The sequence below is a fragment of the Bos indicus genome, chromosome 10 (genome assembly GCF_029378745.1).
Source record: "Bos indicus isolate NIAB-ARS_2022 breed Sahiwal x Tharparkar chromosome 10, NIAB-ARS_B.indTharparkar_mat_pri_1.0, whole genome shotgun sequence".
NCBI lineage: Eukaryota > Metazoa > Chordata > Mammalia > Artiodactyla > Bovidae > Bos > Bos indicus.
Genome location: NC_091769.1, coordinates 57,911,222 through 57,938,596, shown reverse-complemented (window position 1 = coordinate 57,938,596; position 27,375 = coordinate 57,911,222). Strand labels below are relative to the sequence as shown.

The 27,375-nt window shown below is 44.8% G+C and overlaps 1 protein-coding gene across 1 annotated transcript in view; it reads right to left on the bottom strand.

Moving 5' to 3' along the window:
- MYO5C (myosin VC) overlaps nucleotides 1–27,375 on the bottom strand; it is a 118,577-nt gene that overhangs the window by 71,364 nt on the left and 19,838 nt on the right. The window contains exons 3-10 of the mRNA XM_019967848.2: nucleotides 26,490–26,655; nucleotides 25,800–25,944; nucleotides 22,313–22,469; nucleotides 20,032–20,175; nucleotides 19,248–19,329; nucleotides 17,681–17,788; nucleotides 7,635–7,741; nucleotides 3,968–4,233 (exon numbers count right to left, since the gene is read on the bottom strand). Coding sequence (XP_019823407.2) covers nucleotides 3,968–4,233; nucleotides 7,635–7,741; nucleotides 17,681–17,788; nucleotides 19,248–19,329; nucleotides 20,032–20,175; nucleotides 22,313–22,469; nucleotides 25,800–25,944; nucleotides 26,490–26,655 — 1,175 coding nt within the window. The remainder of the gene's footprint in view (nucleotides 1–3,967; nucleotides 4,234–7,634; nucleotides 7,742–17,680; nucleotides 17,789–19,247; nucleotides 19,330–20,031; nucleotides 20,176–22,312; nucleotides 22,470–25,799; nucleotides 25,945–26,489; nucleotides 26,656–27,375) is intronic.

The window sequence follows — 27,375 nt, the reverse complement described above, 5'->3', positions numbered from 1 at the left end:
GTAAGTCTCGTTTTTCCAGGCTGCCCCAGGAAGGAATCTGGTGTGTACAACACACCTACTTGAGGCAGGCACTAACGCAGGCATGTGCACAATATGGCATATCACATAATCTGTACAACAACACTGACATCAGCCTTATTATCCTCAGTTCACAGATGAGGAAACAAGACTGAGAAGTTCAAAAATGTGTCTGGGTCACACAGTCAGTGTCAGACTTAGCTATGAGTCCACCTGACTGTAGCACTTCTGCTCCCAGTGAAAACAGCAACATTGTCTCCTGTGCCCCGACTCCTTGCTGAAGGCAGAGGCAGCACAGTTTTGCCTCCCAGAGGGGCGCTTTCATAGTCCTCAGAGGAAAAGAGCAAGGTCACAGCCCAGCAGACCCCTTCAGGCCCAAGGAAGACATGGCCCCACCTCCGTCTTCAGACTTTTCAATGGCTGCCGCTGGAGTTGCAGACCCAGGAGCTGAGAAGGCCAGGAGATAACAGCATGGAGAGTGGCTGGAACTGTGTGGGACCCGTGATAACCAGGTCTGCCCTACAGGATGGTTGCTGCTCAGCTCGAGCCAGCTGTGGCCATGGCTTAATCAGATCAGGATGTCTGGTCACCTGACTCTCAAAGAATCCAGAAACCTGGACTTTTATGTGAATTACCCCACTCTGTAAAACACGATGTCAGAGAAGGCGATGGCACCCCACTCCAGTACTCTTGCCTGGAAAATCCCATGGATGGAGGAGCCTGGTAGGCTGCAGTCCATGGGGTCGCAAAGAGTCGGACACGACAGAGTGACTTCCCTTTCACTTTTCACTTTTATGCATTGGAGGAGGAAACAGCAACCCACTCCAGTGTTCTTGCCTGGGGAATCCCAGGGATGGGGGAACCTGGTGGGCTGCCATCTATGGGGTTGCACAGAGTCGGACACGACTGAAGTGACTTAGCAGCAGCAGCAGTAAAACACGATGTAGGCTGAACAGAACTGGGGCACCCGATCCACCACCTGGGCAGAGGAGCGTTCCTGCCAGGAGGAATCCGAGCACTTTAGGTGTTGGTGCTGATGCCCATCACCACACTTAACCCTAACACCACCCTAGGTGAGGGGTTGCCCTCACCCCACTGTTACACATGACGGTCAGAAGAGATGGTGACCATCACAGAGTGGTGCCAGACACGCGAAATCTGACCCCAGCTCGTGGTGACTCTAAAGCCTTAGTTCTTAATCGCTCTAATCCTGAGAGGTTCCTGCCAGCTTCAACCACGGGTCCCCTGGGAGTCTCACGTGGCTGAGCCCATTTGGCTCAGTACAGAATTTCTGGGGAGGTTAAGGTCCCAGACTGTCCATGGAGCAAGAGGAGAACCCAGAGCCCTGACAGCCCCATTCCACTAGTGCCCTGTGTGATCAAGAGGCTCGGCCGGCTGGACACTGCAGACAGGCCACAGCTGGGCCTGGAGGGGAGGCAGAAGGGCCTCACTGTGCCCTGAAGCCCACAGCTGGGGTCAAAGGCAGGACTTCCTAGGGTAGAGGCGGGATGTCAAACATCAGTGACATTCCTTTTCCTGTTCACATCGGAATAATCCTTATGGTTTGTAAAGACGCATTCACAATTTCTTCCATTTGACCTTGGTGATATCCCTGCGAGAGAGGCCCCATCTTACAGACACAGAAAATGAGGTTCAGTGACACCCTCCAGGCCACACAACGGGTGTGGTGCAGTGCTTACTCCCTGGGGTGTGACTCCTGGCCCCAAGCCCTTCCAGCTAGGCGTCCAGAGAACATAAACACCTGCCTGGCTAGGGAACCACAAGCCTCCATGACGTCCGGAGCTGAAATCTCAAGGCTCACAGCTTGGGCTTTCATTGTCTTCATGCAGGGTAACTTTCCCTTTCAGGCCACCTTATTCCCAGCTCACCCTGAGCTCAGCTCTCGCAGCAGCTCCAGGTGTGCAGGAATGAGGGCTAATCCACCCATGAGCATACTGGAGAAAGGCATGAAAGGATTCACTCCAGACAGTACCACTCTTATTTAAAGGGGAGAGCTTACTTTTTTGGAGGGTGAAATGAATTCATGGGTGACAAGTGAGCATGTTACCGTTTAAATGTTTAGAGAGGGGTTTAATTTTAAAATTTAAATTTAAAACATACTCTAACAAGTTCTTAAAAATTTACAGTTCCTCCTGTCTAAAGTTAGCCCACTTAGCCAAAAATTCAAATTCCTGATTACCGTGGTCTATCAGCTTTGTGGATGCCTGCCTGCTGTTCTCCTGACTCCTAATTCTCAGCTGCCCCCTCTCTTCCTGGTGCCTGGTTAACCAGTGGCACATCCATCCACTTATTCCTTTCCCAGGAGCCACCCCAATCTCTGATGGCCTCTTCCTCCACTAAAATTTAAGTCCCAACAGGGCAGGGGCCAGATGTCTGTTCTGTTCACCCATCACACCTGACACAGTTCCTGGCACATGAATATGTGTTCTTGAATGAGATAATATATTCTTAAAAATAAAGGGCTATTTATTTTTGAAAACACAGAAAAGAACAGAGAAAAATATAACAATCACTTATTTCCATCACAATGAGAGAGACTGTTATTAAGCAGGACTATTTCCATGTAAAAGTCTACTTAGATGATTACTGGCTGCTCAAATCCTTACTTTTAAGGTAAATAATTTACTAGACTACCCCAGCAATGTAAGAGTTTTATAACTGTTGACAGATACTATTAATTGGGAGTCACATGTATTAACTTAGAACCCAGATGGCAACCCATTCCAGTACTCTTGCCTGGAAAATCCCATGGACAGAGGAGCCTGGCGGGCTACAGTCCATGGGGTTGTGAGAGTCTGACAAGACTTAGTGACTAAACCACCAAACCACCACCGTGTTAAACAGGTAACACCCCTGAGTCTATTTCATACAAAATAACTATTTCTCTATATTTGGGTAGAAATTCTGCCTGCCTCACCCTGCAGCAGGTAGCAGCTGGCCAGCAGAGCTAGCTCGCCCCTCCATATGGGAAGGGAGGAGGGTGAGTTGCTTTCTCCAGGGTGTGAGGGGCTACTCGCCAATCCAGGTGGAATACTCCGTGATGCCTTCCCTGGGAAAATCTGCCCTCCCGCTCTGAGAAACCAGGGTTGGTCCTGGGAGGGGAAGGGGTTAGGCGCTTGAGGCCAGCCTCTAACAAACAAAAGCCCAAGTGCTAACTCCTCTCAGAGCTGGCCACCATGCTGGCCGGGCTTCCCTCCCTCACTCTCTCTGGCTACTCTATTCTTTAAGTGTCTTTAGGATGAGTCTGACCCAGAAAAGCAGGACTGGGCAAAGAAAAGAAGCTAGAAAAAACCCTCCAGTGTGGTAGCTTGATCCACCAAATATATCAGAATTCATGGAGAATGGGGCAAACACATGACCCCTATGATCCAAGAATGGAAGAGGATGTAGGCATGAGGGGCCTGGTTGGTAAAAGGCTCGGGTCTGAGCCTGCCTCTGGCCCTGTGCTCGTGGGCAAGGTGCAGGGCCTGTGGGGCTGTCAAGTGGGAGAGGCATGTCAGGGTTCTACACTTCATGTGGCCTCTGCAGGAAAACAGAGGTGGGTGCAATCTTCACGTGGTACTGGGTTCTCCCACCAGCAGCGCAACCGTGAATGAGTCTTCCTAAGCCTTGGTTGTTTTATCTGTAAAATGGGGACAATTATAAGGTTGTTTAAGGAATAAAAAAGTGCATGGAAACCACTCAGCATGGTAGTTGGCATGCACTCTTCATGTTGGCCATTCCTGATTTAGAATTTTTTTAATGCACCCTCCACAAAAGACACTGTAGCCCAGGAGACTATACTTAACATCCATAGACGCAAAACCAGAGAACACCATCTTCCTGATCATGTGAAACACAAAAGAACAACCAGACTAAAAACGACCTAAAGATAACAGGCATTTGACATTTAAATGAGGAAAGACAAGCTCACCGAAGAGAATCTTACCCATAAATGTCCAAAACACCAATAAAAGTGTGCTGCTTGCCTGAAAACTGCAAGGCTTGGTTAATTCTCTCCACAATGTAGTCAAACAGGTGAGCGTAGATCTTTTTGGCCAGTGCATCCCTGGCATTGACAGCCTGGGGCCTGGTCATGGGCTTCACCACTGTCTCGGAGGTTGTGACGATCTTGCGATTACACAGCCACTGAGCGACTCTGCCACTCTCCAGGCCCAGGAGCTCACAGAACACCTCCAGGTGATCATCATCCTCCTTCAGAAACAAAAGACACAGCCCCATCAGGCCATCTAAACTGGCACTGGCCCACTCAGCTGTGCCCCTCGACCTAGGCACGATCAGGCCTCACAACACAGAGCCAGGGCTGGGAGTGAAGCAGGAGGGCCCGTGGGGGCATGGAGCCTGCACCTGGTCCTAGGCTGGGCACCGCTGTGGTGATGCCAGGAGATCCCAGGCTGTGTCCTACCCAGATTTTCCTTCTGGCCAAAGAATGTCAGTAGTGATGTTTAGGCCACAGAAGCAATCCTCCCCCTCTCCCGTGCTTGTGGACACAGCCTTAAGGCCTCTCTCTGCCCTTTTGTATCACACCCAGGCCACCTGTCAGAGCCAACACTTGCCCTGTAACTCTTTGTGTAGCTGGGGTCTGCCCAGCGTGGGGTCTGGCCCAGGAGGGACCTCAGCGTGTTGTCAGGGAGAACGTGGTGGGCTCCCTGAACTGAAGTGGTTTTCCAGCCAACGTGAGGGCTGTGGTGGGGGACTTCTGGATGTACAAAGTGAATCTTGTTTCTCTCCCAAGCCTGGGCATGAGAGCTGCCCCACTGGCCAGCAGACGAGGAAAGGTCTGCTCCTGCTTTAGGCAGCAGGAACTAGGGGTTCCTGTCACTAGGCAAGGAGATGCAATCCCATGTGACTGCATACCACCATTCCTCTTGGGCAGGGAAAACTTCCCAGATGGGCTCATCTGTAGACAGCATCTCAGTCAATTGGGAAAATCACATGACTGCATTTAAAAAGCATCAGGTTATAGTGGCTCTAACAACCTAAAAAGTCCTACCACCTCCCTACTGCCCACCCACATCCCTTCTGACCAATATCACAATAAAATAAAGCATGTCAGGACTATGAGGTTTGGTTGAGCCATTGGTTTCCTTCCTTCTAAGCAGGAACCCAACCTTCTGAGACAAAAACACCCAGCTATAGGGGGAAATGCAAAGGGGCAGCAAGTTTTAAAATGTAAGATGGCTTCATTCAGATTGAATTTGCCCAATATTTCACATTCTTGATGCAAATGAATGAAAATTATTTTCTACAAAGATCTGACATTTTTTGTGTGTGGGATTTGTCTTCTAAGATTGATAGACAAAGGATTTTTAGTCTATCAATTTTAATTCCTTCTCCAAAATGCTACCTTCACAACAAACTTCACAGAACAGAGTTCAAAGCCAGGGTATTTGAAAGTCGTATCTTCAGTCTATGTGAGTTTCAGAAGAAAAAGTGCAGAAGCCCATTTCTGAGGTAAATGAGCCAGGACCCAGTGGGAGAACTACCCCGCACATCTTCCAGGGCTGTCATCACCTCCTCCAAACTTCCCAGTCCTTTGTGAACTGACTCTGCAAGGACTGGATACTGGTGGGGATGGGGCAAGGCACTTAGTGTGATAATCTGAAGAATTACTTCCTAGTTACAGGGCAACAGGACTGATGCACTGAGCCAAAAAACACATCCTCCACATCTGCTCAGCGCTCTCTCCCCTTAAACCGTAGGTACCAGAGCTGAGAAATGAACAGGTGTACAAAATTAACAATTGTTCTCATCGGTTGTTCTGGAGGCATTGTTGTAAGACTGAATGTCTCAGTCATATGAAAAATTCATGTGTTGAAGTCTTAACCTGGAAGTGGGGCCTTAGGGAGGTAATGAGGTTTAGATGAGGATGGGGTCCCTTGATGGGATTAGTGTTCTTATAAGAGGAGGAAAGAGAATAGAGCTTGGCTTTTCTCTGCCCTGTGAGGACACAGCAAGAGGGCAGCTGTCTGCAAGCCAGCATCTTGAGAACTCAACTGTGTTGGTACCTTGATTGTGAACTTCCAGACTCTAGGACTGTGAGAAAATAGATTTCTGTTGTTAAGCCACCCGGCCTGTGATATTTTGTTATGACAACTGGAATTGACCAAGACACACATTGTTAGTACAAAGCTTTAACAGCAAGGAGATTTTGCATTTCACAGAAACATTGTTAACATGTGACTGTCCTCGTTACATGGATATTGCTGAGGATAACCACATACCTCACACCAAAACATAGCATTTGTTGCCTAACACACATATACAGAAACTTATCTTGTGTCCATGAAACGATGAAATCGGTCACAAAACTTACAGGGAAGCCTATTTCCAGAGAGGAAGCCAGCACCATTGGGGTTTCATTCAGGCACGTGTCAGGAGGTAAGACACCTCCAGAGCCCTTGAGGTTCTTCATGATCTGTGCCCCTCCCCCATACACAGTTTCTGACCTCACCCGCCACTTCTCCTTTCTCTCACTGTCTTTGCATTTACCAACCTTTTGGCTATTTTTTCAATAACACTTCCTGCCCAAGGGCCTTTGTACCTGCTGTTCCCTCTACTTGGAATATTCCTCCTCCAGATATAGACACAATTTCACTTGCTTACTGAATTAGAAAGGCTTTCTCTGGATGCCCTATTCAAAAGGCATAGCCTGTCCCCACCTATTCTGCTATACTTTCCTTTTTTAAATTTTCGGCCATGTCCTGTGGCATGTGGGATCTTAGCTTCCTGACCAGAGAGTCAACCCACACTCCCTGCATTGGAAGTGTGGAGTCTTAACCACTGGACTACCAGAGAAGTCCCTATTTTCCTTCTTTTAAAAAAATAATTTGTATTTATTTTTATTTTGAGCTGTGCTCAGTCTTTGTTGCTGTGCAGGCTTTTCTCTAGCTGTGGTGAGTAGGGGCTGCTCTCTAGTCGCGGTGTGCAGGCTTCTCAGTGAGGTGTCTTCTCTTGGTGAGGAACATAGGCTCTAGGGAGTGTGGGCGTCAGTAGCTGTGCTACTCAGGCTCAGCAGTTGTGGTTCCTGGACTCTAGAGCAGACTCAACAGTTGTGGTCCATGGGCTTAGTTGTTCTGCAGCATGTGGGATCCTCCCTGACCAGGGATTGAACCTGCGTCTCCTGCATTGGCAAGTGGATTCTTTACCACTGAGCCACCAGGGAAGCCCCCTATTTTCATTTTTAATGGTTATTGCCAGCTGCCAGCGCCTATAACTTTTACTGTGTCTCCTCACCTCCATTTTCTCCCCTTGATCAAAAGCTTCATGAAGGCCTTCTGATTTTGTTTAGTTCACTGATGTTTCTCCAGAGCCTACAACAGTGTCTGGCACATAGCAGGCTTTCAGTAAAAATCTGTTGAATAAAAGGAAACCACACAGGGGTTGTGTTTCCCCCTTCTCTGCTGTTGCAAGGGGCAGAAGCTTTCCTCTTTGAAGGTAACGCATGGAAACCCCAATCTTCCTTGTTCCTGTTAAACTAGTCTCCCTAGTAGGTCCAGTGTGCCTGGTGCTGAAATACAAAAGCAGGGTAACCCTGAGAGCTTCTGCTGATCATCCTCCCAGCACAGGATGGGGGAAACAAACACGTATCTTACGCTGATCACTGATCTCTCGTTGCCCACTGCTGCAATCCGTACATTGCCCAGATGTAGGATGGCCGCCAGAACCTTAAAAACGTCCATCTGAAAATCTTCCTTGAAACCTGAAAACAAAATGTTTCCCAAATTAGGAATATTCCATTTCTTCTCTTGCATAATCACTAGTAAGATAAGCACGTGAATTCTTTCAGGACCCTCTAATACCGTCAGTGCCAAGAGATGGGACAGGGTACAAGGGAGTGGACCCCAGGGAGAATCTGGCTCACTAGTTTGTCTCTCTAGTGTGACGTGTGCAGACACGCAATGTAAACTGTTCGGCCCACCAGGCTTCCCCTCTGTGGTGGCTGCTAGGAAGTTCAACCCAGAAATTAATATCTGAGAAACTATTTCATGTCAGGTTCCTGGGAGAATTGGCTGTCATTTATTCTGTATGTTGTGCTTACTTTTTTAAATAAATAAAATTTTAAACTTTTTTTTTTAATGTGGACCATTTTTTTAGAAGTCTTTATTGACTTTATTACAATATTGCTTCTATTTTATGTTTTTTTTTTTTTTTTTGGCTGCAAGATATGTGGGATCTTAGCTACCCAACCAAACTCAAGCTTCTGCTTTGGAAGGCAAACTCTTAACCACTGAACTGCCAAGGAAGTCCCTGCTGTGCTTTTTTTACTGGTATGTTTTTTTCTTTTTTGTTCACAAGCTCCCCAAATGCTTTTTATGGTGGTGCTGGAAGGACTCCATTTGCCCCTCCAGCTCTGCACCCTGCTCTCTGACCCAGGGGGCTGGTCTGTTTGGACCAAGGTGATGGGTTTTCATGCCCTCTGGTTGGGTCTGGCCAACTGGTACCCTGTCAGGAGATCAGAGGACAGGAGGAGAAGGTATTGGTACATCTCCCCATCTCTTTCCTTGAAGTTGCCTCAGGCTGGCTGTGCAGGAGGTATCTATTCCAGATCTGGTGCTGACTTTTCCCAACCCTCCTTTCAGGCTCAACTAACACCCCTGTGCCCAAACAGAAAGAGTTGTTATTTCCAGGTCCCTACTGCTTCTTGCAGCCCTCTCAGCCCCACACAATTTGCAATTTGTATTTGCTCCCTTGGTAAATAAACTCTCCTCCTTTTATCTTATTTAAATGTGCCCCATGTTCCTTGCATGGGACCTTGACCAATACAGGTGGAATTATCACTTGTGAATGAAAAGAGTTGCCTGCCGTATCAGCAAACAATGGATGCTGTGGCCATCAAGCTCTCAGCCACTATCACTGCCCCCAGGGGTGCACCCTGAGGGGACTCAGGATGGAGAAAAGCAGAATACTGGTCCTAGGTAGCTAAGGTGCCTATCAAAGGAATGATTTCACTGAGCCCAGACTGTTGCACCTTCCCATATATATGATAGAAAAGCGCTGAATTCCTTAATTTGAGATACCTGGTTTTCTTTAACTAACAGTAATATTTTGATGTTCTGACTACCTGGTCTTTGCTGTAAGACTCCTATATATCCTGGCTCCTCCCTTACCTCTTCAGAGCAGTCCCTCAGAGCTGTCTGAGAGGCTGCATCCTGGGCTCAAGCCCTGCTTTGTCTACTGAATAAAACATAATTTTCAGTTTTAAGGTTGTGTATTTTTTTTCAGCCAACAGGAGACCCTCACTTACTCCAGCAAAAAAGCAGCAGGCCCTCAATGCCCAGAAAGAGCCATTGTGGTCACTGCTGCTTCCGACTTGAAGATACCTGGAATATCTCAATAGCAGCTAGGTCATGTTCCAAAAGAATTTCAAAACCTGGAGAGTCTTCTCTCCTTCAAAGATCACACAAAATCAAAGTCACATATGATTTCATTTGCTATATGACTCAGGGAGTTCAAACTGGGGCTCTGTAACATGCTAGAGGTATGGGAAAGGGTGGGAGGTGGGAGAGAGGGGCATATGTACAACTATGTGTGATCCATGTTGATGATGTATGGCAGAAACCAAATCAATATTCTAAAGCCGTTATCCTTCAATTAAAAATAAACAAATATTTTAAAAAGTCAGATATGATTTCAAACCAAAATTACATAGATGCCTCCAGTTCAAGCAGAGTCCAGACATTTGCAGTCACCCCATTTCAAGCTAACATTTCCACCTGAAGGACAGCAGATTCTAAAAGAAATAACCTCCAGGGCAACACCATGATAAATGACAGGTAAGTGATGAGGAAAAGCAACTAAAAATGCAAACTTGGAGAATCTGCTCTGGCACTCCCACTCTCTGCATAATCCATGACTAAGCCCATGCCTTCCAGAACTGACAAAACTGAAATAACAACTCCAAAGCAATGACTCAAAGAAAGAACTTAAGACCTTAGTTAAGTAATTCTCTTCAGTGAGATAAAATCCTTGCAAAAGCACTGATGGCTTGAAGTGGGTTTCAACAAGAAACACAGTGGTCAAGTTCCTTGAACCTGAGGTCCAGGAAAGATCTGTTTCCAGAGTTTTCTTTCTGACAGAGATCTTAATGGTCAGGCAGAGATCAAAGGATAAATTAAATGAGAGTCAGCAGAAGAACAAAGGAAGTAAGCTCTTGATCAAAATGCACCCCATTCTGCTCCCTCAGGGGGTAACTTGTGGTCTGCTAAGTTCCTTGAGATATTGTGGTTTGTATTAAGAAATATATAAATTGGCCTTCATCTAGTTTCTGGCACAGAACTTCTAAAAGCCTGGGAACTTCCTAAGTGGTGAGAGAGACTTCTGTCTTTTGGTAATGAGGCAATTTTGGAATGCCCCCTGGGTCATGTGTGGATGGGGCCTGGTTGCCAGGGGAAGCAACCCTGCGATGAGAGTGGGAACTTTCAGTCTCACCCCTCAACCTTCGGGGAGCAGAGAGGCACTGCAAGTTGGACTGACTGCCAATGGCCAATGATTTAATCAGTGTACCTGTACTGAAGTCTCCATTAACCCCAAAAGGACAAGGTTTGGAGAGCCCTGGAGTGAACCCATGGGACTGGGGAGAGTGATACACTCAGCACAGAAGTTTTTGCTCCTTCCCACATACTTGCTCCTATGTATCTGTTCCAATGGGCTTTTCTTGAGCTTTATATTCTTTCATAATAAACTGGTGATATACTAAGTAAAATGTTTCCCTGAGTTCTGTGAGCTGCTTTAGCAAATTGGTTGAATTCAAGGAGGTGGTTAAGGGAACCTCTGATTTACAGCCCTTCAGTCAGGAGCACAAGTAACAACCTGGACAGGAGGCTGGCACCTGACATGGCCAGGGGCGGGGCTGAGCCCTCAACCTGTGAGATCGGATGCTTTCTCCAGGCAGACAACGTCAGCACTGAGTTGAACTATAGGACACTCGGCTGGTGTCCAGGGAATAGCGCGGTATGGGAGACCCCCGTCCCAGCAACACACTGGAATTGGGTACCAGAATCATTTTAGCACGTCAGAAACAGAGCCAGAAGAGAAAGAGCATGAAACTCTGCATCAAGCATTATCCTGAGTACTTTCCACATGTCACCTCATCTAATCCTTACAACTATATAAAGTACTAGTATTTTTTTAGGCTCCAAAATCACTGCAAATGGTGACTGCAGCCATGAAATTAAAACATGCTTGCTCTTTGGAAGAACAGTTATGACCAACCTAGATAGCATATTAAAAAGCAGAGACATTACTTTACCAACAAAGGTCTGTCTAGTCAAAGCTATAGTTTTTCCAGTAGTCATGTATGGATGTGAGAATTGGACTATAAAGAAAGCTGAGTGCCAAAGAATTGATGCTTTTGAACTGTGGTGTTGGAGAAGACTTTTTTTTTTTTTTTATAGAGAAGACTCTTGAGAGTCCCCTGGACTGCAAGGAGATCCAACCAGTCCATCCTAAAGGAAATCAGTCCTGAATATTCACTGGCAGACTGATGTTGAAGCTGAAACTCCAATACTTGGCTACCTGGATCGAAAAACCAACTCATTGGAAAAGACCCTGATGCTGGCAAAGATTGAAGGTGGGAGGAAAAGGGCATGACAGAGGATGAGATGGTTGGATGGCATCACCAACATGATGGACATGAGTTTGAGTAGGCTCCAGGAGTTTGTGATGGACAGGGAACCCTGGCCTGCTGCCGTTCATGGAGTCACAAAGAGTCTGACACAACTGAGTGACTGAACTAAACTGAACTGAACTGTTTCCATTTTACAGAGGGGGAAACTAAAGCACAGAAAGTCTAGTGAACTTGCCAAGGTCACAATCACACTGCATGTGTCATGGCTAAGCAATTTACTGCCAGTGACCGCTGCAGTGTATGAAAAGACCCATGGAATCACAAAGCTGCCCTAGGTCACCCCAGTGTATCTAAATGTGATGCTCTCCTGACAACCCCACACCAGGCAAAGAAGTGTGAGCAGACTCCAGAGGTCTGTTTACTGGGTGTGCTGTGAAGTGGATCTGGGTACTGAGCTGGATGACCTCACTGCTAACCTTGCCTGTCTCTCCAAACTGTCTCCATAACAAATCACAGCAATGGACAAATCAATCAGCAAGTACCTATTTAGCAATGACATTTTAAGAAAGGTATCTGCCCAAATGTGTTATAAGCCTATGTATGATTCACACTGGGTAGTCTGCTCATGAGGGAATCAACATCTAAGACAGAAAACACTGAGACACAAACAAGAGGACACGACCTATGGGCTAAGTAGTGTACACGAGGTATTCACATTGTTGGAGATGTGCTGTTGGACAGAACTTTCCTTGGGGATGAAAGGTTCTTTATCTGTGTTGAACTACATGGCAGCTATTAGCTACATATGGTTATGAGCACTCAAAACACACCTAGTGCAACTGAGAACTGAATTTTAAAATTTATCTCATTTTAACTAACATAGACAATCATCTGTGGCTAGTGCTTACTGAGTTGGACAAGGAAGGTTCACAGACCATGAAATTGACACAAAGCATGAGATTATTGGCTGTGGGGGTCACAGGATGATGGCAATCTCAAAGTTACAGTGAGTTCCATATGTGAATCCACTCCACAGCAGGAAACAGGTCTCCAAAGACTGCTGAAACTTCTTTGCCTGGTCAGGGGCCCTCAGGAGATGTCCATGTTTTAGATACACTGGGGTTGAAGCTAGGCTCATGACTCCACCCACAAGTCCTTTCACAAATTTCAATAAAAGTCAAAGGAACCCATCAACTATGCTCACTCTATCACCTGGGACAAGGTTCAACAAATGTTTTCTTACTAGGCTTTGCAGGCTGTAGAGGTTGTCACAAGAACTCAATTCTAGCATCAAGCATGAAAACAGCCATAGATCATAGTTAAAAAGTGTCTCTGTGTTCCAATAAAACTTTATTTATAAAAAAAGGCTGTAATCTGCCAACCTCTGACCAAAGACATTTTTTTAGTGATTCATGCACTGAGGTCACGCTTTCATTAAACGTATACTGATCTCTTACAGACAGAGCATACCACAGTTCACAAACCATTTAAGACATTCTCTCTTAATTCCCACATCATCCCTAACAGCTACTATGGTGGCTACCAATGATGACCCCCCCCACAATGCATCACCCTCCAATTGTTCATACCCTCTGTGGTTCCCTCCCTGAGGGTCATGACTCAGCTGATCCTATGCCTTGCTTTTGATTATAAGCACATAAGCAGTAGTGATGCTGCACTGCTTCTGAAGCTGGTTCATAAAAAGACCCACAGAGTCTACCTGAGCCTATTGGAACTGGCTCTGGGAGAAGCCAGCTCGTGTGCAGTCCATCTACCCTGAGACCAGCATGCGTGAGGAAGGCCACACGGAGAGAGAGAAATGCCTGCCCTGCGCCCAGTAGTTCCAGTCACCCCAGCCCATGTAACAGAAGAAGTCTTCAGCTGATCGAGCCCCTGCCACCACCAGACAAGAGTCCCCACGTGAGAAGTGCCCAGCTGAGCCCAGTCAGCCCAGAGTCACAAGAGACAATGATAAATTGTCATATTACTTATTTATATTTTTTACCAATTAAAAGTGCCTAATTCAATGCAGTTAAACTGCATTCACAATATGGTGCAACTATCCATTTCCATACTTTTAAAGAAAATCATTCCAAACAGAAATTCTGTAGTCATTATTGAATGACTCCCTATTCCTCCCGCTCCTTAGCTCTTGGTAACCTCTCTTCTATTTTCTGTCTCTATGAATTTGCCTATTATTGGTACCTCATATAAGAGGAATCATACAATATTTATTATTTTATATCTGGCTTATTGATAAAGTTCTTATTCTTAGAGGACTCACAGCCATCTCCAATGCATGCATGTGGAGAAACATTAAGAACTGTATATTTCTCTATAACGATTTTCTTTTGTTGAGTTTAAGTGAACTTTGGAAAATAAAATTTTGTAGCAAAAAAATTTTTGATTTTTTTAAGGAGTGGTACTTTTTAAAAGATTTTTTAAAATGTGGGCCATTTTAAAGTCTTTACTGAATTTGTCACAATACTGCTTCTGTTTTATGTTTTTTTATTTTGGCCATGAGGCAGGTGGATATCAGCTCCCTGACTAGGGATTGAAATTGCACTCCCTGCATTGGAAGGTGAAGTGTTAACCACTGGATCGCCAGGAAAGTCCCTGATCTTTTTAAAATGAGAAGTTTTGTTAGAACCATTGACTAGGTTAGAAATTGAATGTTAGTTCATAAATTCCTGATGGAAAGAAGCCCAGAGTTAGATATTTTTAATTGGAAATGTCTATCTCGAAGTTTTCACACAGTTCATAGATTAGAATGAGAAGCTTCTGCATGATTATTTTTTTCTCTTTCAGATATATCATTATTTGCAGATATTCTCATTCAGATTTAGTTGGTCTGGGGTGATATCTAGATGTTAGATATGTTTAAAAGAAAAGTCTCAGGTGACCTGATATTCCAGTATTGAGAGCCACTGGCATAAGTCACTTTCTCAAAGAGTAGCACTCATAGTTAAGATCATTTAAAACAGTGCTGGATTGTTTGCAATTTTAATGGTTATTTGTTAAATGGAATTAATTGTTCATTAAAGTTTCATCTTAATGACAATAATCCAGTAATAACCTGAATGTTTGTAATAGAGGAACATTATGATAAATTATGTCATATGTTATCAAAAATAGTCATTTTAAGCTACCAAGATTTGGAGTACAGCAATAGATAACTGAAATGACTGAGTATTTTCATTGCTGCCCCAGTGTACAGATGGGGAAACTGATGCCCAGAGATAATAACTGACCTGTGCCAGGTGGTGCTAGTGGTAAAGAACCTGCCTGCCAATGTAGGATACGCAAGAGACGTGGGTTCGATCTCTGGGTGGGGAAGATACCTTGGAGGAGGAAACGGCAACCCACTCCAGAATTCTTGCTTGGAGAATCCCAAGGACAGAAAAGCCTGGAGGTCTACCTGCAGTCCATGTCGCAGAGTCGGACATGAGTGAAGCGATTTAGCACACACACACGTGCGAGGCCACAGACCTATTCTATGAGGCATGGGGAAAAGCCTGAGCAAATTCATGACAATAGATAGTTAAGGGCTAAACTTTGAGGTCTAATGGGCAAGCGCAGGCCATCAGAGGAGAGGAGGTCACCAAGCTAGTGTTTTTAAATAATAAGACTTGGTGGGAAGTAAGCAGGTACAGATTCTACGGTTGCCCTGCCAGCCACACCCAGTCACTCTCTGAGACAAATCCCGGGAAGGACTGAAGCAGGACAGCTCTGCCTCTTTCTTCCCAGCCCCCCCTCGCACAGCACAGTGGGCAGCCATCACCTTTATCAGCCATCGGAGGCAGCGGACTGCTATCCTTATTCCCCACAAAATTTGGGGGCTTTGCCTAAAACATCTTGGCCCGGTGTGCAGGGCTGGGGTCATGGTAACACAAGCAAGGTGCCCAGCGCCAGCTCTGCACTTATGCCATGGTGAGAGCAAGCACTCCTTAAACTCTGCACCCCAGTTGCCTCTCTTGTCCCATGCTAGTCCTGGCCTTGCTGGCGTGGACATTTGTAAAATGATCTAATGTATGTGATAAACTGGAAGAAAATTGCTGCTGCTACTTCCAGTAATTAGGGAGGGTTTCCTGGAGGAGGGGATGGTTTTGTTCAAAGGATGGTTAGGACTTTGACGACAGGGTATAGTTCATAGAGACAGAAAGCAGGCAGGAACATTTAGCAAGTATCTGCTGTGTGCTCAGCCTGGTGCTGCGTGCATTTCCCTACCAGTTGTCTTGAGTGTCCTGTGGGTAAGGAATACAGCCATTCTACAGATCAAGAGGCTGAGTCTTAGAGAGGGTAACCTCCAGAGTCCTGCCAGCTTGGCTTTTAATTCTTGCTTATTTGATTGCAAAGCCTCCTCTTGTTGCATCATTTCACTGTGAGGTGCCATTAGAGGTGGGAAGGAAGGACAGGTCCCCTGGGAGCCCTGCTAGAGCTAGGCTGCCTGTCCCCTCCTCATGCTGCCTCTCAATGGAGCACGTTACACAGAGATTGAAATCATGATTATTATTTTAAGAAAATGTTAATAAGCACCAGAACTGCTTATCACATTATTAGACACTGTCTAAATTGCCCTTCTTAAAGCAGTCACTTTTAAGGTTTTTTTTTCATGTGGACCATTTTATTTAACTTGGGTAAGGACCCAAAGGGTAAGGACCAAGTCTTTATTGAACTTGTTGCAATACTGCTTCCATTTTATATTTTGTTTTTTTGGCTGCGAGGAAAGTGGGATCTTAACTCCCCAACCAGGGATTGAACCCTCATTCTCTGCATTGGCAGGCAGTCTTAATCACTGGACCGCCAGGGGAATCCTAAAGCAGTTTTGAAGGAGCAGAACTGGATGGAAATTGTGCTTAGGAAACCATCTTGTGTTCATTCTTGATTACACAACTGTGCTCATCTCACCTATTACTCTGATATATTTAACCTCAAGTTCTTTGCCTTTTGCATTCAAATATCATCAGCTAGGCCACAACAATGAAAACAGCTAGGGCTAATAAGAGATAAACATTTTCTGTAAGATGTAAAAATGGTCTATAGTCTCACATTGATCAGAAGCTTTGGCAGTTTTGTATGTATGTCTAGACTAACACAAAATGGGAAAGTGAATGACTATTTTTATAAATATCACTTGTAGTCTTTTCAAACTTGAGCTCCATTTGGGAAAGGCAAGGTGGGAAAAAACTGAAGAGTACCTACTTCACCTGGGTCAGCATCCTAGCAATTAAAGATCAGGTTTTCTGTATACAAATGAGATGTCTAAAGACCCTGGGTATAAATTCCAGTTCTGCTCTTTACTAGCCACCCCAACGTTGGGTAAATCACTTACTGTCTCCATGCCTCAGTTTTCCTATTGTAAATGCAAAAAAAAAAAAAAAAGCAGCTACCTCATAAGGTGGTTATAAGGTTTAAATGAATTAATACAGGCAACAAAGTATTTAGAATGGTGCTTGGTGCATACTGAACTCCATATAGGTGTCCCTTATTTTACCATGATCATCAGGATACCTGTCAAGGCCAAGTAGGCTCAACATCACACCTCTAAACTGATTCAGACCTTTCCTTTCACCTGTCTTCTCTGTAGTCAGCCTGGAAGAGCTAATGAGCATCCACAGGGTTTATGGCTCATGCTTCTCACAGCAAGCCAGTGAGCCTGAGTGCAAAGGAGTTGATTTCTAGATCTGTCAAGGGAAACGCACAATCTAGATCATTTGGCCTCTAAATATGTTTTTTGATTGACTCATCCTAAAATTGGGCTTCCCTGGTGGCTCAGATGGTAAAAGATTCAACCTGCAAAGCAGGCGACCTGAGTTTGATTCCTGGGTTGGGAAGATCCCCTGGAGAAAGGAATGGCAACCCATTCCAGTTGCCTGGAGAATCCCATGGACAGAGGAGCCTGGTGGCTTACAGTCCATGGGGTCACAAAGAGTTGGGCATGACTGAGCAACTAACACAACAACAACATCCTAAACTTAGAATTGATTCGATGTCTTCAGAACACACGCATGCTGGGCATCCCCGTGTTCTTAGAGAAGACGGCCACTCCTGGGACAGGATGTTTTCGCTCACCCAGCAGTGTGAAGGTCTTCTGAGTCTCTATCATGTCGGCTCTGTCATTCACACCCTCAAGGACCGTGCTGCCCCCCATTCGCGTATAATTAAATTCTTCTGCACTCCCTGAAATCAAAAGATCATGATGTTTGTGACACAAGAAGGTGAACATACATGTTTATCAGAAGCAAGAAGAGCAGTTCACACTTAATGTGCTATATTAAGCACTTCACAAATGTTTTTCCACTGACTCCTTAGAATTCTACGTTGCTGACTCGGAAGTTGAGGCTCAGAAAAGTGAAATGGCCCGCTCACAGTAAGTGACTGTGGCAGAGCGAGAAGTAAAATGCAGGCGTGACTCCAGAGCACATGGTTTTTGTTCCCACAGCTAACAATTTCATATAGCTTTACTGAGGTTCATTGAATGTATGATGAACTGTAGAAAACTTGATGAGTTTTGACATACATATACTGTTACAAAAACATCACCATGGTCAAGATAATAACCAGCGGCTGCTAAGTCGCTTCAGTCGTGTCCGACTCCGTGTGACCCCATAGACGGCAGCCCAGATGTGCACCTAAATTTGAATAGTAAGTGATGCTTCAGAAAGCCCTTCCACATTCACTATCTGCATTCTGTTTGGCAGATAAGGCATGGATACTATCATTATATAACATCTGAAGAAACAGATTCTACAAGTGCAAACAAATTCTTCAGGATTAGAGTATGTGTCGGAGAAGGCGATGGCACCCTACTCCAGTACTCTTGCCTGGAAAATCCCATGGATGGAGGAGCCTGGTGGGCTGCAGTCCATGGGGTCGCTAAGAGTCAGACACGGCTGAGCGACTTCACTTTCACTTTTCACTTTCATGCATTGGAGAAGGAAATAGCAACCCACTCCAGTGTTCTTGCCTGGAGAATCCCAGGGACGGGGGAGCCTGGTGAGCTGCCGTCTATGGGGTTGCGCAGAGTCAGACACGACTGAAGTGACTTAGCAGCAGAGAGTGTATATTCAACTCCAATACACTAGACAATTCTATCTACCAACTCAGCCCGGGTGACCAAGACAGGAGAGCTAAGGTACCACAGGAGCTGGGCTGTTTGCACTGAAGGAAAAGTGGCTCGTTAACTATGATTACAATTAATAATGATTTTGAATCTTCAAGGATGTTCAAATTATGATATATATAGATACTCTGTCTCAGGAGAAAGGGAAATATGTCATACCTTAGAAAAATGACCATCCAAGGAAATTCAGATAAAAATAAAATTTAAGGACTTAAATCAGTAAGTCCTAGCAGTCAGAAGCCTTCTTCAGGTGATTCTAGATGGATGATCTCCATTGCTCTGGAGCTTTGAAAAGAACCCTGGGGTTGAAGGGTACCTGATTCCTGGACCAACCTGCCCCTAACTAATCTACCTGCTTAGTTAAATGCATCAATTCCACTCCTGGAACTGAAGGATCTTATGTTTTTGGACAGAATACTTTTTTAAAGTGATGTTATTATAAGAAGAAGAGATTAACCTAGAATTTAAATTCTTACACAAAAAAAGAGACTCTTCTACACACCATGCATTACGTACCTAATTTAAGATGTTTAAATTCCGACTGCTCTGCGGATGCACAAAGCTGATAGAAAATGTGGTAATTTCGTTCATTTTCTGACTGTAAAATAAAGAGGAATCCTGAAATCACACCAGACCTTATCAAATGAAAATGTGAGGTTTTCCATAAGAGGGTCTTAGATGGCTAATCTGATCTCACAGATATGGACATCTACCTGTGTTTTTGCTGTGACCCAACCTGGTGGTCCAAGATCGCCTTCCAAATAACCACCCTCAGAGAAAATGATATTAAATGAAAACATGCTACGAAATGGGAATAATGTAATTTGTACTAGTTGAAATTTTAAAGAAACTCCTTGCAATACAAGGCTTACTTTCTCTCCTTCTGCGTCAAAATGAAGATAATTTTCTCCATTTTATGGACAGAAGAATCTTTCTCTTAAACCCCACCTCACTAGCTCTGATCCCATTCTCTTCCTAATACAAAAAAAACAACTTCGTTTATTTTAAATAGTTTTTGTGTTCTAGAAAGACAAACGATCTTTAAATGCTAAGAATTTTTAAAGTGCCTAAAATTGAAAGTCATAAACTTTTCCCTTGATTGTGAAATTCTATTGATACTGTACCTATCATCAATTTTCATTTTTAAGAAACAGAAAAAAATAACCCACATTGCAAATGAAAGATAGGAAAATTCTACCTCAAGTCACCAAACAACATAGGTTGTGTAATGAATACATAAATGTGAGCCATACTATAAAAGTCGGGAAAAAGGAAATTTAACTAATATTTTTATCCTTACTTGAAAGACAACTCTGGATTTCTCTAGCAGGTAAGTTCTCATGTTCGCTCCTATAATTTGATTTCTCTCATCAAAACTAATTTCCGTGTATTTCCCAAACCGACTGCTGTTGTCATTGCGGGTGGTCTTGGCATTTCCAACAGCCTACAAAACATAGCAACAACATTAAAAAACCTTTGCATCCATATTCTTGGAGCAGTTATAGTAAAATCCAATCCTGTATGCTAGGGGAAGATCTGATTAGAGAGGGAGGCTGGAAGGCAGGGGCTTGCAGAGAATGAAACATATCCTTAGCTCTCCTCAATCTTACTTCAAGGCTCTCCTCAATCTTACTGGTAGACACTGAGCAGGATGAGGGAAAGCATGGGTTCTGATGTTTTATGGCCCCAGGTTCATTTTTACTATCTGGGTGATGCTAGCAAGCATCTTTCTAAGCCTCAATTTCTCTATCTGTAATATAAGCATGCATCTTACAGAGTTGGGAGGATTAAATGAGATAGTATCAATATAAAGTGCCTCAACTCATCTATGCCTAAAATATTAGAGATGCTTAAAGTCCACTTCCTTCATTCAACCTTTATTTTTGTCCTTATCACTTCCCTACTCAAACTTTCTACTCAACCAAAAAACAGCCCTCTCCCATCCCTCCCATGCTGAGGATGACTTTTGCTTTTTACTTCTGCTCTTGACTTCTGTCTCTCCTCTTGCCCTCTCCCTTCCTGAGCACCCTCCATATCAAAGTGCCTTTCCTATGCACAACTACTGCGCTCCTGTCCAGGTCATTACACTTTCAGACAACATATGTTTGCTCAGCACCTGCCGTGGGCCACATGCTCGGTAGGTGAAGATGGACCAAGGGAACACGGTCCCGCCTTCACGGAGCTTATAACTGCAGGTGAGACCAACCCTAAAGAAACAGCCACACAATATTATCCTGCGGGCATTTAACAGCGCAGTGTTTCTTGACACCTTTTTATAGCTATCTTGGGTTGTGATTTATCTTTCTATTTAAGTTTAAAATATGTTAGAGGAGTCTTTAAACTTGGGGATTGGACCTTAATCTTTTCCTTACTTCCTGTATTATCAGGCATAGTGACTTGAACAAAATAGGTGGTCTGATAAATATTCATTGAGGATTTTGATTCGAGAGAGCAGAAAGAAAAGGTCTAAGAATCCAACAGTCTTAACTATTTGCTACGCTTCCAAATAAATCCAAATCGATTCATTTCCCTCTCCCCTGAGCTGTCAGATGCTCTTTCTTCCTTGAGGGCTGTTTCCTTAACTCCTTGGTGCCATCATGGGTGGCCTTGCCCATATGTTTGCCCAAGTCAGTGGTGTGCTAATGAGTCAGTCTTGGGGAAGGGAGGAGGAAGAGCCTGGATATGTGACATTTGCCAATTTGAAAGGTATAAATACTTCCACCATGACTGATTTCAAACTACCAAGGCTTTAACAACAACTTGCAAAAAAAGTCCTGAATATTTAAAAATCAGCTTATGAAAGCTGGTATTGGTTGGCTAGAGAACACTGCTGGTCTCAGTGTGCCAGTTGTGTCTGCGGTTGAGGAATTTTCCCCTGGGATATAAATGTAAACAGGGGACTCCTAAAATCCTGATGGTAGAACTTCTAGCCCAGCAGGTAGAGCAGAGAAGCTTTGGAACCAGCAATCCGTGCTCCAGTCTCCTACAAATCCCACTAGGGAACAGACTTCCTGGCTCTTTCCTGCTCTTACTTCTTTGGTCTTTAAAGGACCACATACAGGCATACCTTGAAGATACTATGGTTTTGGTTCCAGACCACTGGAATAAAGCATATGTCACAATAAAAGTCACATGAATTTTCTGGTTACCCAGTGCAGATAAAAGTTATGTTTGCACTATACTATATAGTGTATTAACTGTGAAATAGCATTGTATCTAAAAAACAATGCACACACATTAAAAATTTTTTTTTGCTAAAAAAAAATGCTAACCATCATCTGACCCTTTAACAAGCTGTAATCTTTTTGCTAGTGGAGGGTTTGAAACACCGTGAGAGTTATCAAAACAGGACACAGAGACAAAAAATAAGCAAAGGCTGTTGGAAAAATGAGCTCGTAGGCTTGCTTGACACAGAGTTGCCATAAATCTTCAGTTAGTTTTTTTAAAAAAACAAAAAGAAATATCTGTAAAGCACAATCAAGCAAAGCACGGTAAAACAAGGTACACCTGTATACATGAACCAGCCCACCTCTCCATATACACGCCTCTGCCCCCGCTCCCCATGCCCACAGGGTACCCACCTCGGTTATGGGGTTTGATGCGAGGACCTTGTCTTCCACGTGAGTGTTACTGCTGGACTTGCTGACGGTGGCAAAGTACCTCATGGCATAGCGAGCAGACACTGTCTTTCCAGCACCCGACTCCCCACTTACAATTATTGACTGGTTTTTATTGTTTCTAAGGCAAACAGAAGGATTTTTAAAAAATCCTTTTAAAATGTTCATTTCTTTCCATTAAAAAGGCAATATATGCGCACTAATAAAAATGCAGATAAGTCAGAAGGGACTTGGTTTATCATGCTAAAGGAACTTTTTTAACATGCCAGTGAATTTCCTTCTAGTCTTTTTCTCTGTGATCCTGCTGAACACACAACTCTGTCTCCTGCTGTGTCCCCTGTATTGAGAGTTCCCAAGGCCAGTCCCAGACCAGTGATCCACTGGGAGGACTCACAGGTCTCAGTACACGTTTGTACTCATGGCCAAGACTTACTACACCAGAAGGAGACAGCAAATCAGCGAGGGTCAATGGCATGTGGGCCGAGTCCAGAGGAGGCCAGGTGTGAACTTCCAAGAGTCCTTTCCCGGGGGGTCACACAGGATGCACTTACTTCCTCCAGCAATGAATTATGACAACACATGGGAAACACTGTTTACCCAGGATGCTCAACAGAGACTGTGTCCAGGGTTTTTATTGGGGTCTGGTCACATATCCTCTCCTATCACATACCAAAATTCCAGATGCCCAGGAGGAGAGCGGATGTTCAGCCTGAACCACCTTGTTTACACAAACAGTTTAGGTATAGTGAGCCACTCACAATTGTTACTCAGCAATTAGGAAGTTCTATGAACCCTCCTGAAATCCAAGTTCCCAGAGGCTCACCATGGGCCAAACTTGCACGTAAGTCTCTAAGGACAGCAGTCTCAGGCCTATGTCACCTCCTTTCTCCTTTCACTTCAATATAAAAACATTTTTAAGACATTATTTGAGAGCAATTACTTGAGATGTGCCTGGAAACTTGTGCTCCATAAGCCAACATACTCTGTTATATAACATGGAGATCTTAAAAAAATGCACTAAACTTTCCATATCATAAGATGATGATGGTGGAACCTTTTTACAGTGCCATCCTAGCACTGCTTGTGTGTGAGGTTCTTGGTGAATAATTTACAAGGATTCTCATTTAAACCTCACACAAATCCTACACCACATACTGTATATCCATTTTACAGATGAACATAACAGTGACCCGGTGATGCACAGAACACACAGCCTCTCTGGGAACTCTGGAGAGGACATTAGCGAGAGTCCCTGGTTCCACAGAGGATGCTAAGATGCTGAGGACATGAATGACACCCTGGGGTTACTGAAGCCAGCTCTCCTGATTCCCAGTATAGTATCCACAAGTCCAAGAAGAGCCTGCTTTATGTTCAATTCTGCTATTGCAGTTAGACAGGCCTCCAGAGGAAACTGGCTCTTCAAGCTTGAACCTGGCTCAGCTCTGAAGCTCCAATAAGCTCATGCTGTTGACACCCAGGAGTAGTCCTGTATGCTCTGAGGCACACAGATTCTAATCTTGCAGATGCCCTGGAGACCTGCAGGGGCCAAGGTAAATCCTAGATCCATGGTGTTTTAGGATTGAAAGGAAACTTGCTGCAGCAAAAGCCAAGGTAATTGGCAACTTTGGGGGGAACCTTCAAGATCTTTTATTTTCTGGCACTGTCAGGCTTGGCTGCCCTCTGCTCATGAGTCTCCATGCTACCACCAGGGCTCAGGAAAGGAGGAGAATTCACATCATTTGTCACAGCACCTGAGTAGGGATGGCAGGTTCGGGGCCAACTGGTGTCCTCAAAAGCAAAGCTGGCCTGTCTCCCTGCCTCTGATGTGTTTCAAAGAAGAGGGAGTCACAGAGTCCCTCATGGCCTGACTGGAACATGGAGGACACCTGCTGAGCTTGAGGACATGGGGTTCAGGTGTCCCAGGTGATTGGTTATTAATTGATAATTCTAGACCCAACAGTCATCCTCCCCATGCTTCTTAGGGTCTAAGCTCCAGTTCTTAGTGGGCATGTTGCTGCCCATACAAAAGACTACATATCCCAGCCTCCCTTGCAGCTGGGACAGTCATGTGAGTAGATCCTGACCAATAAGCTATAAGCAGAAGTGCTCTGTGGGGCTTCTGGGAGGGCTCCTTAACCAGGAGGGACACACTCTTTCCCTGGAACACTCTAGCCTAGAAAAGAGAGAAGAGAGCTGAGCACTAGCTTGGCTCTGAGGATGTGCATCCTGCCCCAAGGATCAGGATGCTGGGAAGTACTGGGTCCCTGATGACTTGGTAGAGGTGGCATGCTGGTCCTGGACTGCCCAGCAGACTTTTCTGCATGAGAGAATCATGCATTTCTATCTTGCTTAAGTCACTGAGCATCCAGCTCACGGATGAGGACCCTGAAGCTCAGGGAGCTCAGGGCTGTGTCCAGGGTTATGCAGTAAACAGTAGCAGATTCAGGTCCTGTGTCTCAAGTCTTGATCTGGAAATAAGGAAATGATGGCAGCTCAGAAGACTTCACAGAGGTGTTTCCAGACTCAAACTAGACCGCTGTCTATGAAAGTTCTTTTGCAAACTGTAAGGATCTACAAAGATCCTTTTGCAGATCAGGATGTTGAAGACAAAACAGAATAGTTATAAGGAAAAAAAATTACACATGGAATCTAGAAATCTGAGGGAAAATCCAAGCTCTGCCTTTCTCTTGCTGAGTGACCTTGGGTGGATGGCTTCAAATCTCAGTCATCTGACCACTGCCTGGGCATCCTCATCATGGGCTCTTTTGAGGGCACTCAGGGTGATGTGTGGGAGTGTGTGCACAGTGCCTTGTCCGGTGCTAACAAAATAAGAACTTCACATACCACACAAGAAAGAGGAGGCAATATTAGCATAAAACTTCAAATATCCTACAGCTAAAACCTGTGCTCATCTATCATCAGAATCTTCTGCCTTGGCTGGGCAAAAAAGCCTAAACATCTCACAGTGGAGAAAAAAATCAGTTTTCTTCCAACCAAACACATTGCAAGAAAAGCATTGACTATTCCCAGGTTGGTAGGACCGACAGGACTATCTAGGAGTAAAACCAGGAGGCTTGGTGGAGACAGGTCAGCTATATCCAACATTTGCTATTCGGTACAAGCCAGTCTGCTCTACCAAGCACCCCCTCCAGCCTGATGGTCACTTAAAAATAATTATTTATTTAGCTGTTGGTCTTAGGAACAGCACGCAGGAACTTTGTGGCGCATGGACTCCCTGGTTGTAGCAGTGGGCTTGGTTGTTCTGCAGCATGTCTAGTTCCTAGACCAGGGATCATACCCACATTCCCTGCATTGCAAGGTAGATTCTTAACCACTGGGCCATCGGGGAAGTCCCTGAGGGTCACTTTTAATGAGACTGGGCCAGCTGTCTCCCTGCCACTATGAGGCCCAGCAGATGTAGGAGCACTGGGAGAATCAGAGGAAGCCCCACCTGGCCATCTGCTTGTATGCCTCTTCCGCCACGGCAAATATGTGTGGGTCCATGTCGCCCATGTTCTGCCCGCTGTAGGCATGGATGATGGGATCTCCATATATTGGCAGCTGCTTGTAAGGATTCATGGCCACCAAGATGATTCCTGAGGAAAGATGTTGGATGCAGTGATGTCACCTCTTTGGGTCTTTTGAGAAACTTTCAGATCAGCCACTTATTAAACCTGCTGTGCGAGTCTGGGTAGGTCACTTTATGCTCTGAATCTCCGTTCCCTGCTGATGTCACCTACATTTCTAGGCCACCCTTAAGGTTAGACAAGATGACAGATGGCAATGCACTAAAACTGAGAGGCTCTTACCATCCTCAGCGTAAACACAATGATAATATTGCTCCAGTAATAAACTTATTATAGCCAATAGAAACTCAAACACAAGCTTTACCTACATACATTTTTCTTGGTACTCCAAGCTTAGTATTTGTTGAAGACTCTTCCCACCGAGATAGTTCATTTTATAACAGATTCTCTAAGTTCAGATGTCTGTACCTTTTAGATAGCAATCTGGGCAAATGTTTAGGTGTGATTACGCATTTTGACAGAAGTCAACATTTCTAATATAAACATAATCTAAAACGTAATCAGGATGCTCTAGACAGCAAGCGTTCCTGCTCTCCTGGAATTGCTTTCCTTACCGCTGTAGGTGTAAATGAGTTTGGATTCTGCAAAACGGATTCTGAGATTGTGGAGCACTGCAGGCTCATGGAGATAGCTGAGAGCTGTGAGGTCATTCTCACCCACGAGGATGTCAGGATTTCGAAGTGGAGGCAGACATTCAGGATCAATGGAATAATCCAGCTCCTTTGGACAAAGATGAAATTAAAGTTCTGGAAGTAAAAGGTTTGGAGTGTTTCTGTTGAATCACTGTCCTCTTTCCTATCTACCCCTCTTTGGCACTCTGGAAAACAAATGTATGTATAGCAGTGAGAAAATAATCTGACTTTTGGGAGCCAGGGGATCAAGGTATTGACTGTGTGCCCTAGGGTGTATCACTTATCCTCTCTGGGTCTCTCTTCTTTCATCTGTGAAAAGATGCGCTGGACTGGATTGGGGATCCTCAGAGCTACAGAACCCTCAATGAGGGGTGACAGAGAAGCCATATGGCCAGGGACCTGGGTACCCTGTCCAATTTCTGACACAGGGGCTCTATTTGTATGTGATTCAGCTGCTGGGTACCACAAAAACTTTCATTTGAAAACAAGGTTTTGTTGCTAAATGACTCAGTGATCTAAGGGCCCTTGAAGCTCTAAGGTTACTGCATCTCTGTATGAAGTTGACATTCTTGGTGGTGAGGAGTGTCCAAAGGAGCTGATGTGGGTGAGTCTGTCTGTGGGCAGCTCCCTGTGCAGGTGACTCCTGTCTGCAGCTGCCTGTGTTCCCAGGGGCACACGTCTCCTGCTGCAGGGCTGCCTGTTTCTATCAACCTCAGCCCTGGGCCGAGTAACCGGCTCAGGATGGCCCCTCTTCTGTGGGATTTCACCAGTGTGTATTCTGGAAGTAACTGCCTGAGCAGAATAAAGG